Source organism: Patiria miniata, unplaced genomic scaffold (assembly GCF_015706575.1).
Source record: "Patiria miniata isolate m_02_andy unplaced genomic scaffold, ASM1570657v1 HiC_scaffold_6, whole genome shotgun sequence".
Lineage (NCBI taxonomy): Eukaryota > Metazoa > Echinodermata > Asteroidea > Valvatida > Asterinidae > Patiria > Patiria miniata.
The window spans coordinates 6,649,928-6,666,889 of NW_024037073.1; the positions used below are offsets into that span (position 1 = coordinate 6,649,928).

Here is a 16,962-nt window from a genome sequence, read left to right on the forward strand (position 1 = left end):
TATAGGAAAGGGATATAAAGTCCGAATTTCAGCCAAGGAAATTAATTCTGGTTAAAATAAGAGCATTTTCAAACTTCACTTTCAAACATTTTACTACATGAGAACAAAGAAATGTCTCCACAAGGATACAAATTTCAGTATTGCTGTGCGTGAGCTATTATAAGGAAGTGAGCCTGATGACCCAGGGAGGAGGTGATGTCACACTTTCTCAGCGAATACTGAGTGATGGTGTTATCCAGGGAACTTAATGATCCCCCCCCCACTTATCTACTAATTAACATTGGTTAGTCGGAAGCGGGGTGGGGGGGGGGGAGCCTCCACTTCCCCTGGATCTACCCTTGCCCATGGTAGACTTGCTGACAACTCCTCTAGACCCCTTCACCTCTTAACTCCTCACTCCAAGCTGTCTTGGCCTGACTGCACCTGCATCCCTTCACTCCTTATCATCCCTTCAGCATCTCGTGTTTGGACAGGCTTCTTGACATCATGACGAGTTGAGCTCCCCAACAGACCAAGCGATCCAAACCTTACCCTCTGACCCTGCTGACCTGCTTAAAGCTGCCATAATACTAAGCTGGGATATTGCCATGCAATGGTAGTCTACTGGGTTAAGCCTCCGTCCTGAACAGTCAGGGCTGCTTTTGAAAGTACACTTTCTTGCCAAAGAACCCGTATTTGGGTAAAATACTTTACATAACATCTCCACACGAGGAAAATCCAAACACTTTTCATCTCTCCTGGTCCTTTTTCCTGAGTTAGGCTAAAATGAAACCAATGTGTACTTTGGATTACAGTACGCACATTATCGCAGGTCAGGAAAAAAAACCTCAACAAATTTTAACCCAAGTTTTCCTAAAATTTTCCATTAATTTAAATAATATAAAGAAAAAGCCACTTGATACTGTACACGTATGTTAGTACATGCATTAATGATGTTTTGTTCAAGTTTCTGCGAAAAACATGCCAAAACACACATACGGGCACATTTCAACATAGGAACCAAACCACTTGAATACATGTAACAAAAAATACACAACCAAATTTAACATGTTTTTAAATGAACTCCAAATAAAAAGGAACACATACGGTACATGTAGCATGCATGCAAACGACTATTTTAATTCTCAGTGAGAAAATATTCAAGTACATGTACATGTGTGTACCGGTACATAAACACATTCTCCAAAAGTGTACAGTTACCCCACTATGAACCAGAAAAAAAAATGTACACAACATCATGCAGTATTCAACAAGACACCAGAAAATAATTTCAAGAACCTTGACTCGATACTAAGGACAGGCCAAAAGAAATCTGCCAATAAAATAAATATCCACCAGGAATGTACAAATAAACATTCGCTAGTTAATGAACTGAAAAATAAAGTAACCGTGCCGAGTTCAACAGTTCGGACAAAACGTCAAAGAAAGGTTTTCCAGTTAACTCGGGCAGACTAAGTCATCAGACTGGTGAGATGTCTGGTGAAACTTGCTGTCACCATCTTCATAAATCATTCTTATTCTTGGGTCATCGAGGATGTGTGATATGGCTACATAACCAAGCAGCGGCTGTCAGTCACCGAGCCAATCTTGAATTTTAAAGTCAAGCTTGTTAGTGAATGGCCGACACTTAAGCCCTGTTCCTACTTCACGCGAAAGCGAATGCCAAGCGAAATTTGTGACGTCAACAATACGTTCGAGCGCGCCCACCATTGCTGACGATATGAATTTCGCTTCGCACTTACTTTCGCGTGAAGTATGAACCGGGCTTTAAGATGAGGATTGGAAGGTCTGTCTGGCAAGTCAAACCATAGAGCAAGGACCCATGCATGTAGGTGTAAGTTTGCAGTGACAAAATGGGACATTGGATATTAATAAGCCTGTAAATTGTAATGTTTGCAGCAAATGGTCGTCTAGTTTCTTCCTATTTTAAAAATGTACTTGTTTGAAAAAAGTCTAAAGGCTCCCCGTCAAGAATCAGCCAATTCAAGTGTCAGTGAACCTTGCTTTTAGAACTTGGCTAGTCTACAACTAACACTGGTCTAAAGTCACAAGTGCATTCTTTGTGCTAGATGGCAAGCGCTTGGGGATTGCCAGTGAGATGAGAGAGAAGCAATTAAATTTTGCACAAAGGATGGATGAATGCAGCAATGATTGTCAGATGCCTTCAGTATCTTTGAATACAAGATCTCTAATTGGCCCTCTAAAGGATGTATCCTCCTGATTTTGTGACGTTATGAGTAAAGACTTTGCACAACAATTTATTATTTTTCGGGGGGCAAAAGCAAAGAACAATCTACAGTAACAGACATAACATTTTGTATGGTTTTCTTTCAGCTCAAGATGGGCCTGCTGTAATTAATGCTCCCTCCGCCAGGAACATGCAAACTTGAAATAAAACAATTTGTTTTCTTTTCTGCTTTCTTTCGTTTCTGCTCTCATCTTTATTTGCAGAGGAAATGATGGAATTGCTTAAAATTCTAAGGATACCTTGGGGTATGGTTTTCCTTACCTGACAAAATATAACAATTGGCTGCATAAATGCTGTATATTTGCTGTTTGTATTGATTATCAGAAACACATGCACAAGCCCACGAGAGCGGGGTGCAAATTTCTTCTTGTTGCTCGGGCACCAGCACCCAAAATAGTCTGGGAAAAACCATTGCCTTAGAGCTTCCTTGCCACTGCTTGGTCTGATTGCTAAATTTTAAATGTATTTAAGGTAGGCCAGATGCCACTAAGGATGAACTAATCAATTACGCATCTCACCGAGTCTGTGACTTTAGGTACCGAGTCAGTAACTGGATAACAAAAACCTCCCAAAACAGCAAGACGTACCACGTTTCTAAAGGCCTCTGCTTGGGCGGTGTTCTTTCTGATTTCCGACGCCTGCAATCATTTACCAGGGAAGGAGGGTAGGAGTAAGATGATGAAGATGAAGATGTTAGTGAGTGAAGTTGCTCTGGCAAAAAAATGTTTGGAATCATGAGGGACGATAATGGATTACTCGGGGGATGGGCAAGGTTTACGAGCAACTGTAAATTTCATCGGTCAGTTACAAATTTGTGCACAAGTTACTACATTTACATGAGTAATGCATTTTTGCACTGACAATGTTGTCCTGTGAGTGGGAGTGAAGGGACATGGGAAATATGTCGTGCATCTGTCTCAATTTTCAAAAAAAAGCTGAAGCCCAAGCAGCACGACTTGAAACAGACACGCTGCATCTTCTGTGTTCCCCAATCTCAAGTGGGATGACGAATTTATCTTCAAACAATCTTGACAGACAAAGTATACATGACGATCCTGTTTGAACATAAGCGATGCATCTACGTGCTTTTTTTTCTTTTAGTTTACGAGGGTAGGGGTAGCAAAATGCCACATGATGAAAGGCCATCATGCTACACAAGATGTAATGCTGCTGTCGCTAGGAAGTGACCAATCACTATCAAGTATTCAAGTTTACTTAAAGTGATCCAGTCATAAGTCATAATCCTGCTGAAAGAAAATTTTTTTTTCACTTTAATAAAAAACCCAAAGAAAGCAAGCCTAAAATTAGCTTCTCATGACGAGGATTTCCTCACAGAGTTGAAAGACTAGCACTTTCAATATTAATTTTATGATAAGTCCAAAGACAATAACAGTGACTGTTATTATTTCTCTATTTTTAATCAGAATTTGTCACAGATCTGTTGAAGTAAAAAAGTGCATTTACCGGTATGCTGGTGTGGCATCAGAATTGTAATCGGCCCAAAACCTACGTGTATGTGGATATTACTATTAGGGGCATGCATTTATGGGTAGTACGGGAACTGGTACCCAACTGAAAAAACCGGTACCCGTTAAAGAAACCCAACCACAAAATTAACATCTTGGAAATTTCCGTTCAGATTGTTCATAAAGGTCCGCACGATAAAACTAATACATTGGTGCTTCAACACAGCAAGATACAAGTGTGTACAGTGAGCTTCATCTGTGTAGCTTTATGGTGTAATTCGCATCTTTCGTGAGTGTCATACGTTTATTGTGAAACATGTTTTGTTGTCCCATGTAGCCTGGTTTTCATTTTGAAAATTTCCCTCAAATAGCATTCAATTAAGACCTTTCTTTTTCATTGTATGAGAAGTTACTAAGCAATTTGTAAAGTTGGTTACGGGTACCCAATCCCATAATCTGGAACTGGTTTCCTGACATCAAGGGTCGGGTACTCGGGTACCCAATTCCAATGCAGAGCCCTACATGTACACGTATATCAGCTTATTTACGCTTTTACAAGTAGTGTACATGCAGCCCTTCACCCAAGATTTTTTCCAGGCACTAAAATGGCATATTTACAACGTGTCCACTGACTGTTGACATTTTGAGTAGCTGTGCTCAGTGTGCTGCATGATAAAATCGCATCAATCTTACGGTTTTCTGGATCACAGGCCTAAATATGTCAGCACGACATATGACAATTAGCCGAGGGCCAACAGTGGGTTATTATCGATGTTTACTGTAAAATACTGGATAATGCAATGTGCATGAACATAGGGCACCTTTCTGAAGATAGAAAGGAAAGTGGATCTTTCTCTTGTTCATGTTCAAAGGGGAAAAATTCAGATTCAGTGCTGACATGCTAGCATATTTTAGGGGTCCAACTTGCAGGGGATGGGATAGGGGGGTGGCATCAGACATGATTTTTTTGGGGGGAGGGGTGAACACTTAAAAATTAAATCAAACTCTTAAAAAATATACCCACTGAAAAATTTTCGAATAAAGGCTGCAATAGCAGCACTATCGACAAGATGAATCACATCCAGCCTTGGGAATTTCGGCAGTGCTACCCAGAAAATTCTGAGCATATACCTTATGCGTGCTGTATTGAGGTATTCTGGGAACTTCTTGGGTAGCGCTGCCAAAGTTCCAAAAACTGCATGATTTGATTTATCTGGTTGATAGCATGGCTTGGCTTTACCACAGCAGCTTTACAATGCTTGTCAGGGACTTGCTGTATTATGGGAATAAAACCAAGTCTTGAACCAAGACTTCAACCAGCACTCCCATGAAGTCCCATCACCATTAGTTTATGCCACAATTTGTGAGGGGAGCCTTTCTGTTTACAAATACATGTAAACAAGTGTGCATAAACATTTATTCCTACAGTATTTCTGTACGTTTTACCATGAAAAATAATATAAATGCAAACTGGGGAATCTCAAAGCACACTGTTCAAATGTAGTGGGGGGGGGGGTTTACAAATGTCCAGAGAATACATGTATTTAAAGAGTATTCTTAGAAGTTAGAATAAAATTCTACTTGGGACAGCTACTTGGAATCAGCTATACTCAGCCAAAATCCTTGGACAGAATAAAGTGCTTAGGCTATGGATTTCTGTTTAAGGAGTGGTGGAGAGCAGTTCTTTATGTCTCTAGGGTTAAAGGTTACAGAAGGTCAGGGTGAAGCAAGGCTGCTTGCCAATCTGTGGAATACATTGCCAAATAATTGCAGACACTGCAATGACATGTGTACTGCAATGATGGTGGTAATATTAAAAATGTGAATTCAGTGTCTCTGTAGATTAAATTAATACTTTCTACTTGTTGAATGTTAAGTCACCCTTAAAAACCTAAATTTCTGATTTTTTCCCGAATAAAATAAGCAGTACGTATAAATTTGAATTGAATTGAAAAAACACCTCAAAAAACAAACAATAGTTCAAGACACACACGGGTGCTGGCAACAGCACGACACTGAATCAGACAACACACTATAATGACAGCTGACAAACACAAAAATTGACGTGACATCTCAAACCACACCGACAACATGAACAGACCCCATGAAGTATGATACGGACCAAATTGGGCAATGAAAACAAAACATACATGTATATTAAACATTTACAGCCCAATTACACGTGCCCCCTTCCCTTTGTTCAGTTGTCTCCGCCCCTCACCTGACGAATCAGCATCTCCTTTCGTTTCTTCAGTGCTTCGATCAGCTCGTCAAACTTGGCCACCAGACTGGCTTCGAACTCCACCGTGCACTCCTGCCAAAGGAGAGAATCACCAAATTATGAATATAAGGCAAAAAAAAAAAAAAAAAAAAACTGCCTCCGATTACATGGCATTTGAAAATAGGGTAGGTGGGAAGGGATTTTTTTTGTGCACTTTTTTTGTGCACAATCATATGGAGGCGTCTACGTGTTGCCAATGGTAAAAGGATTGACTGTTTTCTGGTTTTCCCCCTCATTTTGCCCCTAAAAAAATTAGGGTAGGTAGGGAAACCGGAAGCAGAACAATTTTTTGTTTTGGCCCAATTAATGATACGAAATAGCACATAAAACTAAGCAAACAAACAAACAATCAAAAACTTTAAAGAAAAAAAACCCATTTTTTTTTAAAATTAAGAAAGAGTTCCCCTGAAAAAAAAAATGGAATAAAAAAATTATAACTGCCAAAAAACAATGGCAGGACCTTGGTAAGTCCAATTTCTGTGGCCTTTTCTCTCTGTTTGTACTAAATGTCACTGCACCATCAAGCTGTCCCCATCTAGGTAAATCACATTATTTTCTAATCATGTGAAATTACTAAAAACTCATTCAAGCAATTATATAGAATTGAAAGGATGGAAGAAATTAATTAAAACCACCGTCAATATAAAAATGTCTGCATCCTAGCAGCTTAATGTCAACCTCGTAATAATTCCGTTTCTTGACTGTCACACACTGATGACTATAATGAGTCAACCACGTCCCTCGTGTATAAAGCTACCAATGGAACCAGAGCAGACAAAAAAAAATCCTTTCACTGTGTACCCAACGTACTGGTATCTACGGCACGAAAGCCCCACCAATCCATCTCAGTATTATGGGTAAATGCACTTTGAACGCCGTTTGCGCGAGGCCCCAGCTTGCACTTTCTGCGTCCACTCCGTCAAATTAATTCCGTAAATTTCTTGTGCACACAATTTGGGGAGCGAATGGGACGGTTCGATGGTTTAACAATTTATGGCCGTCAAGTGAACGCGTGGGGTAGAATTCTGGTGAATGATTTAGATGGATTGACACTCTGGCCATGTGACTATATGGACAATTACAATCTCACTATGTACATTGTACATGTAGGCACTGATGTCATGTCATGATGCCAATGTACATGTAGGATGACGGACAAAAATAGGACCATACCCTACTATGATAATTATAAGTTTACCTACAATAGTGCTGTGCATTTTCATATAATTTAGTATTTGATTAATCCTAACTTAATCAAATATACATTGTATGCGAAATGTGCTGATCAAGTTTTACACGTGCGAGCCTAAACTGGCTGTCCACCAGGATTTGCGTGTGTCTCCAATTGTTGAAAACTGACAAAGAGCTTATTGATATAAAGTACATCATGAATGAGAGAGTAGGAATTTAAAGTAAGAAATTTGAGCAATTATTCCTTGAGGAGGCTCTTAAATCTCGCATGTAAGGTGGCTTTTGACAAAAGTATGGTATTCGACAGACAATAAAACTGCACAACTTATTCAAATAAACTTGTGGATGTTTGCCATCTCCTTGAGACTATTCACATTTTTTGGGGGATATTTGAATAGAAAAAATATTGGCTATTCAAATATTTGGCTCAGCCCTAGCCTACATGTTCAGTACCTCAGGGACAAAACCCGTATTCCCAATCTTAAGCAGCTAACTCATGACAAGAATTCGAGCCAGGATCATATTAAAGGGTAAGGTACCACACAGGGTACTACTAATGTTACAGCTAGAGCAAGGAACCAGGGTGTATTTCAGGCATTATGTCAATTTAGGCTTTAAGTTAGTTTTAACATCTAAGACTGTAAGTCTTGAACAGCATCTTCATGCTGTTGCCATATGAGCAAGGTTTACACCATGACTGTGAGTGATAGGAAGCCTGTCGCCATTTAGGTGTCAATGTCATGGTCCAGTAGATTCCTATAGATGTACAGTGTATACATAACCAAAGAGCCATGTATTCAATTACTAGACTGCTAACTCCTCATTCCTACGCGCGGAGATACTTTAAAGACGTCCTGTGTGCAGACATGTTGAATTCATGTGCGTGTTTGTAGAACATAATGAAATAAGATGGAGTGAGTTTTGAAAGTGTATTCTGAATGCAACGCGCAAGAACAACATGCCAGTACGCAAACAACTTAAGCACGTCATGACGGTTGAAAAAACATTTAGGCAAAAATCGTCTGCAGCAGCTACAAGCACGCCTGTGTTGTTTGCCCAGAGCAAAATGAAACGCTCATTTGCTGATCGTGCGTTTCGGTTTTGGGCGTATCAGCTTCGATAACGCACCTGTATAGAATACAAATGCAGATTATAGCCGTTCAAAGTTTGTGCACAAACATGGATGCTCCCAGCAGGCATCACTTTGTACATCGAGTCAGCGCCTTAGTCATTTAAAATAGCTCTACATGTATGATCAATGATATTTACTGACAGGGAATAAAATTCTTAATGAACAGGGGAATGTTTCCATTCACGTTAACGTTAATGCCCATGTTATCACAACATTAGCTAGGCCCCTGCGAACGACTTGCTTACCCCAAATGGACCGATTTACAGTCACACATCCCGAGTCCTGCAAGGACGTAGGAACGTGACGGGAAATGTCTCCCCTCCTCCCCGTTCCCAGAGATTGTGGCCCATGTTCCAGGAAACTTCAAAACTTTCTTTGCCTAATGCAACTATGCTCTGAGCTTAGTAGTTATTCCTATACAGGTGCACTTGATAACTTCATCCATTTACCAGATGACACACTCAGACGGCCGAATTGACAGCTGGATGTGCCTTCACAGGTTCAATTCAATTTGCAGAGAGGCTGGGAGTCAGCCTCAATGGTCTACATTGTACTGAGTACTACATACTGGACCTTCCATTTACAGCAGTCACATGACTGAGGTGTTCATAAGCCTGCAAGTTTGCGGTTTTAAAATTATCCGTGTAACCGTATCTTTTGCGGTTACGGTTAACCGTAACCGACATTACAAAAAAAACCAACTTAGTTTGTAAAGTTTTGCTGCAAACCACATGACAAATCTTTGCATGTTCACCTATAAACGTAGGTTTCAGGTTGGGCAATTGCACTGGAATAATTTTGACTTGTGATAAAATGACTTAGTTACAACACTGCCTAGTTCTGCCTATAGGCTAGTATTGGTTCCAAAACGTCCAAGTAGTGGTGCGATATTTAGCGCGCATAGTTTATTGAACTGTGCAGCGATTCTTGAAGCGGGCGCCCTTAACACACACGGCAACAGTCCGAAAGGACGTCTTGGGAATTTTGTATTTCTGCTCGGGAAATTCCAAGCAGATTTGTGTGTGCATTTGCATGCGTGCGTGACGTAAGCATGTCTGGTTTCTGTAATTTGGCAGCAAAGAACCTGGGCCTTGGAAGGCTAAAAATCAGTACTCATCAATTTGGACGTGGCCACGATTCGACTGAATCGGTCAACCGGTTAGCGCCGAGTGCCGTACGGTACGTTGCTTGACTAATGGCTTTAAGAACAGCTCATTTGTTTCCACCATGGGGCATGTGCTGCTATTTTGCATATTAAGTTACACCCTGTTGCAATGCGAAATTCCCAAGACGTTCTTTACGTGCGGTGCGTCGGCCGAGTCAAGTTTGTGAATGGGAACATGCTGCTGCGCGGTACAAAGGCTGTACCGTCTATCATAAACTACCCCGCTAAGAGCGACTTGCACCAAGACTACCTTAAGGCAGACCTGTGTTGATTTCAACAGGCAAGCGATAGTGTGAAAAGCTCTTAAGGGTAACTTTTCCAAATTGTACAGCTTGCAATGGCTTTGCTCTGCAAATCGAGTCGTGCAAATTTGCAGTTGCTTTTTATGAGAGGGATTCCCCAAGGAAAATACCACAGTATGTTCAATGAATAGTGCAAAATAGTGGAGACATGCACATTGCTGAATTTGAAAAATGTAAGGTGACATGTATCATGGTCAATTACACTGATTCAAGGGAAACGCTCTTTACCTGGACTTGGTTGACCTTATCTTTAAGATGGACTAGAAAATCCTTGGCTTGTCTCGCTTTCTCTGTCAACGATGTCAGAGTCTGTGAAAGCTCCGCCTGGAGAAAAAAAAAGGAAAACAGAAATACCGGTTAATTACAATACTAGAAAATATTTGGAGGAATTTTTTTAATTACTAATTACTTTAAATTCCAAATTTGAGTCAAGACTGAAACATTATTCCTACATTGTATACCGTCAGACTTTGTGTTTTGCATTAAGAATGAATCAAGTCCTTTTCTGAAATGTGAACGGTGAGTTTTTTTCTGTTTTCCTTTCCAAGTTTTTGTTCAATGCATTTAAAGAGTATTCATCAATGCATATTAGTAACTGATCAGTGGTGGAACAGAAAATGTGAATGGAGTATGCAAATAAAGTGAAAATGTAATTATTAATAGTCAATAAAATGTACTTTATTCCTGTGTTATTTTAATCAAATGCAGTGAGCCACATATCTTTTTTGATTTTTGTTTCTACATTGTAACTTGGTCACATTCTTTTTGACTGACACTATACATGTACGTGTACAGTACATGTACTGGTACGCACACACTATTTCTAATCAGGCAATTTTTCAACAACAAATGTATAAGCAGAATCTTGGATGAAAAGAGAATTGGTGTCTACCACCTGCAGTAAATCATTTGCAAAGACAAAAGCCCCAGGATGTGTCCAGCAACAAGTGGGTGTCACTAATTGGACCCCATACTGTGAAGGAATTGTCAACAAGAACAATGTGAGTGCAGTTCCTTGCTCTATGAGGAAAGTTACCTTACCAGGACAGAACATGTGTTAAAGATAAAGAAACTTGTCACTGCAACTATCAACATAACCTTCCAGCATTTATCTTTGGTGGTTGCTGTACAAGTGTAAAGTTAAACAAAAACCAGCTCCAAAAAAGGTTACTAATAAGGCCTACTTCTGAAATCAGAAGGCTTCAGAAGCCTTCTGATTTCAGAAGTAGATTATTAGGCGAAGAAAAAAAAAACCATGTTTCTCGTCCCCGCCCGCTTCCTTTTTGGAGGCCGCCTGGATTTTTTTAATTATTTTTTATTTTTGAAAAATGCAGTAAAAAAACACCGAAAAAGTCCACAAATTCATCGGAAAATAAATTGTAGACCAATACAAGTCTAAATGACACTGTAAATATGTTCAGTTCTCTTGTCCAACTTATCTTTCATTTTAAAAGTGTCTTTGAACAGTGGAAACACCAACAATTGCAGGAAATTTTTAAATGGCGGCCATCTTGAAACAAATAAAAAATAAAAAGCCCTGCTTCCTCCTTTTTTTCCCGAAAACCCGGACGAGAAACATGTTTTTTTTTTATTCGGCCTTACTAAGAACAGAATGTTTCTGCGTCACAAGAATCATTACTCAGATTTTACATTTTGTTCACACATGTTCAATAATATACAGTCCATGTACATGTAAGCTCTTTGACTGTACAGCATTTGATTGGATTAAATGAAAGAAAAAAACCTCAAAAGTATTCACAATGACTTATTGTCAATTTTGTTGTGGTTATGTGGTGATTTACACGTATGAGAACAGTACGCGTATACAAGTGCATGAAGTGTACATAAACAGATCCGCGCATCATTTTCGTGAAACAAGATACCGAGTTAATATTTGTTACAGTGGCGGTCACAAATTTGTCCTCACTTTTTAATTTCCTGCCAGTCCCATTCTCTCAGCACATAGGCATTTGTTCTCAAAGAAGCTAGCCGGTCATTTCAATTGCCACTACTGCATTTTGCAATGGTTTATATTACAATTGTTCTGACCTTATCCATCCTTCTAATCATGGTTTCAACCAAGGTCCCAGGTTAAAGAACTTGTTTCAACCAAAGTGCTTAAAGGGAAAATACAACATTTGCAAACATCAAAAAATAAATCTACCAAATCATTTTGAAATACCTTGCTGGACTGTTAGTGAATGACAGTGTTAAGCATCCTGTAAAATCATGGCACCTGGTATACTGTCATTTTCAAGAAAAGTGGTATTTTTGTATCAATTTCCAACGCTGATCGGCCGATCAGCGTTGGAAACAACTGGCTTTTTTTTTCAAATACTGGCCCCAATTGACCATCGCACTTGTTTGCAATCGATTACAAACTTATGAACGGGTACGAGCCAGCTAGACTGGTTCCCTGACCTTACAATTCCCCAATGTATGTAAACTGCTCTGTTTTTTCTTATATGGAGTCAGGGAACCAGACTACAGGAAAATGATCGTTTTTCTTGGTTTTTATAGCATTTTCGAACCCAAAACCTCAAAAAAGTCAGTGTAACTATATTTGCTTTATCTTTCCAACCCCCCAATTCCATCCATTTCTGAAAATTACAGCAAAAGCAAATGATGTATATTCCCTTTAAACCACGGGCGAGGCAAAAGGAGAGGGATACCACCATTGATTGTTTTTTTAGTCGTCCAAATCATCGTTCTGTCAATTAAATCTTGCATAGATTCTGATGGAAATACGATGCAACGAAGAGAGCCATCTATTGTCTGATAGTATCCAAGATTATCGGCTTTTGATTAGTGCCTCCAATATGGTCATAAGGTGTTGGTAAATTTGTTGTCAACCCCCTCCCCCCCCCCCATCAAATTGGTCTTGCCTAAAGTTAATGTACAACATTTGCAAACATCAAAAAACAAAACTACCAGATTGTTATGAAATACCTCACTTGACTGTAAGTGAATAACAGTATCAAGCATCCTATCAAATCATGGCACCTGGTGTGCTGTCATTTTCAAGAAAATTTCCACTGATGGTCGGCGGACCACCGTTGGAAAAAACTGACTTTTTCAAATACTGTCCCCAATTTACCAAATTTAGTTACATAAGTCCACATTTTGGTTACACATCCGTGAACGTCTCCAACGTCTATAAATTGCTCATGGATCCAGACTACAATAACATGATTGTTTGTCTTGGTTTTTCCAGCATCTATGAATGCAAAACTTTAAACCGGTCAGTGTAACAATATTTGCTATAAAGTACTAACCCCCAAATCCTTCCATTTATGAAAATTACAGCAAAAGCAAATGTTGTTATACCTTTAAACCATGGAGCTGGATGATCACCGGTGTCATTATATTCAGATAGGGAGGGAATTCCATCTTCAAGTTGTTTATTTATAGCCCACAACTTGTTTAGCTTATCGCCAATTATTTACAGTAGTCTATGGCCACAGAGTTTACATGATGGTATGGGCCAAAGTGGAGCCTAACTGCTGCGAATTTTAAACATCTCACAACAAACAAAAACTAATATCAACATGGTTCCGTGTTCACTGTACTTACAGAGATTTGTAGGCTAAATTAGAAAAAAAACGAGTATGAACACAATTTTTGAATATACATTTTGTATCCTGAGTGCCATCGAGCATTTCTTACATGTAGGCCTAACTGCCACATTCAAGTTGCATTCCCCGTGCTGCTGGTTTCGAGTTTCATCTCGAAAATAAAGATTCTTTTTCTGAATCGCTATTTTTCCAGCAATGAGACAACAAACAAAACAATTGGCAGAGACATTTACAGAAAATGATCGAATTTCTGAAGAGCATTGGGAAAGCAAATTTTATTTAACACGCATAAAGACCCAGGTATCAAATCACATCATTTGGAAGCGAGTAAGTTCTATACTGACAAAAGAACAATATGTATGTGTTGAAAGGGGAGAGACAAAGATTTTAAACAATTTATACTTTTATTCCTGAAGCACAATTTTTCCCCTAGGCTGAGAACTGAGCTAATGGAAGACATGGGGGAGACTGAATCGCTACACAGAAGCAACAGAGCTTGTGTCACTTAGACGTACCGTACCTCACCAAGACAACTACGAGGAGCAAAACAACTTCGATGGTAAATACATCAGGATTTCCCCTAACACACGTACGGTACATTGTACTTTAGCATCCAGAAACTAGTCTACATGGAGAATAGAAGAAATGAGAGAAGTTTGCCGTCAGCTTTGAGTTTGATCCTTGGAGACGCATTTGTCCATTTTCGGTTCAATCACAATACCCTGAGATATCCAAACATTAAAACGCATCACTCAGGGAACACTCGAGATGGAAGCCCGGGCTCAAAGTGCTGCTGTCTCGTTAATTCTCAAAAGCCATTCGGCAACCAAAAAGTGCTACTTGGAGGCTTTCAATTAATCTTCCCTCCCAGCGATACATTAGAGAAGTTGATCGTCGATCCACCAGGCTACAAGTACAATGTACATGTACATTGTACATGTACCATAGAGCAAAGGAATGTACATTTACACTGAACAACATCGAGTGATCCTCAACCCGATGCTCCGCTCAATTCCCTTATGTTTTTTTCTCTTCAGAACATATTCTGAAACGACAAATATCAAGGTAGATGGTTGCACTTTACATTCTAAAAATTGTGAAATATTGGAACCACCTTAAAATTGAAAATAAACCGAACACTTTCTTGCACCAAGTTCAAACACTTGATCACCACACGACACTAAGCTGTGATTCCAAATGCACCAACAGTACGGTATTTGCGCATAATTGACGACAGTGATTTTATAAGCTTCCTTTGTTGTATCTAATCTGGAAATGTGAATATCAATCATTAACGTGGGAAAGTTTTGTAATTAAATAAAAGTCAAATGAAAACACAAGAAACAGCCACCACACATGCTCACAACAAAGAATCAAAGATTAGACAGCACGTCTGCGCTTCGAGTGGCAAGGAGCCTGGAAAATCATCTTCAATTTACTGCTTCCTTAATAAGATCAACGATCTACTGATATGAAAGACAGCAGCGTTAATACGCACTCATGAGGGGTCCTTAATGAGTGGAGCCGGTGTCAGTCAACCGGCTGGCAGGCTGATGCATCGTTCTATTCACTCACCATGTCACTGGGTATAGGATGCTAGCCAACGGTGAACACAAGATACCTCAATACCACAACCGAGTCCTCGGACGTTTACTCTTCATCATGATTAATGATATAGGATGTTTCTCCATCAATTGCTTGATATTTACATAACACACAGATGCAGTTGCTTGCGCTACATTTACAAATGTACACGTAGTTCTAACATAGTGGAAACTACTGGTGTACATGAACGACATGGATACAACATTTATAAGCTTATTTTACATGTTCTTAAAGGGTACATGAGGTGACTTTTTCTTTAATAGGAACAAATTGTGTGCAACATTCTACTCCTCTTGAATATGTATGAAAACTATTTGACATACCTTTTTGGTTAATTTTATTGCGAAGTGGACTTCTTAAACTTTAAAAATTTTCCATGATTTTCCCGACAACAAAGGGCGCTGTTGCTGTGATGTCATTTCAGGAAGACACTGTTCAGTTTAGGGGTTTTCTGTTCAAATTGTGAACCCAAAACTTTGCTCATTGGAAACATTTATGAGAAAAGTTTGCTCATTGCTTTTCTTTATACTGCTGTGTACTGAAACACCCACCAAAATACCCTTGAAAATGGCAAAACGAAAATTATAATAAGGTTAAATGGGACACAAAGGTGCATTTTCAAAGATCACATCAAATTAAATTGCATGGGCCCTTTAAATGTGATTTGTAGTTTTTCATGGTGGAAAGGTACATAGGTTTCGTGGGTACACCATGGATTATCTTTTCTGTAAAGAACTGTGGTCCTGACAAGAACCGTTTTGTTGGAAAACAAGCCAAGGAAATAAAGGCTAAATGATAATTTGTAGTACACAAATGTAACAAAATCTCTACTCATTTCACCAAGTCTTATTCATCTGCTGTTTTAAAATCAGGCAAAGGTTTTCACTAGGAAGAAATTATCCTTTTCATCAGCTGAAGTCTTCATGCCTATTTTGTCAAATACGCACATGTATGTAACATGTACAGACATTTGTCCCTGTAATAATCACTCTCCCATAGACTAAGCACACAAACTTACTACAGAGGACCGTTTTCAACAAAAGACCCAACTCCCCAGGACTGAAAGGATCTGTTGTTATCCCTTTGGGTGTCGGTCGGGGGGGGGGGGGGGGGGGGGGGGGTATGTAGAATGCGTATGTAAACAATAACAGCATGGATACATCATACACATCACATTCTGATCATGTAACATGCAGTCTTTTTCACACCACAACCCTGCAAGGTGATATCAAATCACTTAATGTAAATGGATACACAGAAGCCAACACTGTCCAGGTGGACAAAAGAGGAGTTGTACAGTGTAAGAAAGGAGTGAACCAAAAGGGTCCAAGAACCGCCTATGAATTATTCCAAAATAGTCCGCCCGCTTTAAGTTCAGGCTGCGAGCAACAGCGAACCACTTCATCTACATGTACATCTGTGTATGCGGGCAGTACACCAACCTCTCGGCCCTGGGCCCAATACTATGGATTTTTGCCCGACTTCTACTAGACAGGTGCCCAACCCATTAAATTGAATAAACCCAAGACACCCCGGAATATTCATGCTTATTATTCTCCATTATCTCAGCTTAGCCAATGAAAATGCATCAGACAATGGCGAAATTGGATTTCGCCTTTTGTGTGGTTTGGGTAAGCGGAGAGAATTATACCTTTAGCAGTCTGGGATTATTGAACGAGGCACAGGGAGAGTGTCAAATTGGATTCGGTGCGAAGTCGTTAAATCTCAATAACTGTAATACAGTCATCGAGTAATAAGGCTGAATCGCATTATGCAATTATGCTAATCAAGGGTTTATTGTTTTTTATATATTCACCCAGAAAATATTTAAGTTGCGAGGAACTGTATAAGTGTAAGAATTCTGACTGTTGGGTATTCATGTACCAGTAGGGTAAATTTTCAATGAATATCAATGTAAGGAAAGAAATTGCTAAATACCCAATGTTAAACAAATGCTTCAAAAGGGTTTCTTTCACAAAATAAAAGGGTTCATAAGA

At 39.4% G+C, this 16,962-nt stretch overlaps 1 protein-coding gene across 2 annotated transcripts in view; it reads right to left on the minus strand.

Annotated features, from left to right (window-relative positions):
• Positions 1–16,962, minus strand: part of LOC119742601 (E3 ubiquitin-protein ligase TRIM9-like) — a 60,894-nt gene that overhangs the window by 23,340 nt on the left and 20,592 nt on the right. The window contains exons 2-4 of one of the 2 annotated variants that reach the window (XM_038218714.1): positions 10,014–10,109; positions 5,936–6,028; positions 2,836–2,886 (exon numbers count right to left, since the gene is read on the minus strand). In XM_038218714.1, coding sequence (XP_038074642.1) covers positions 2,836–2,886; positions 5,936–6,028; positions 10,014–10,109 — 240 coding nt within the window. The remainder of the gene's footprint in view (positions 1–2,835; positions 2,887–5,935; positions 6,029–10,013; positions 10,110–16,962) is intronic. The other variant, XM_038218715.1, reaches the window with a different exon arrangement.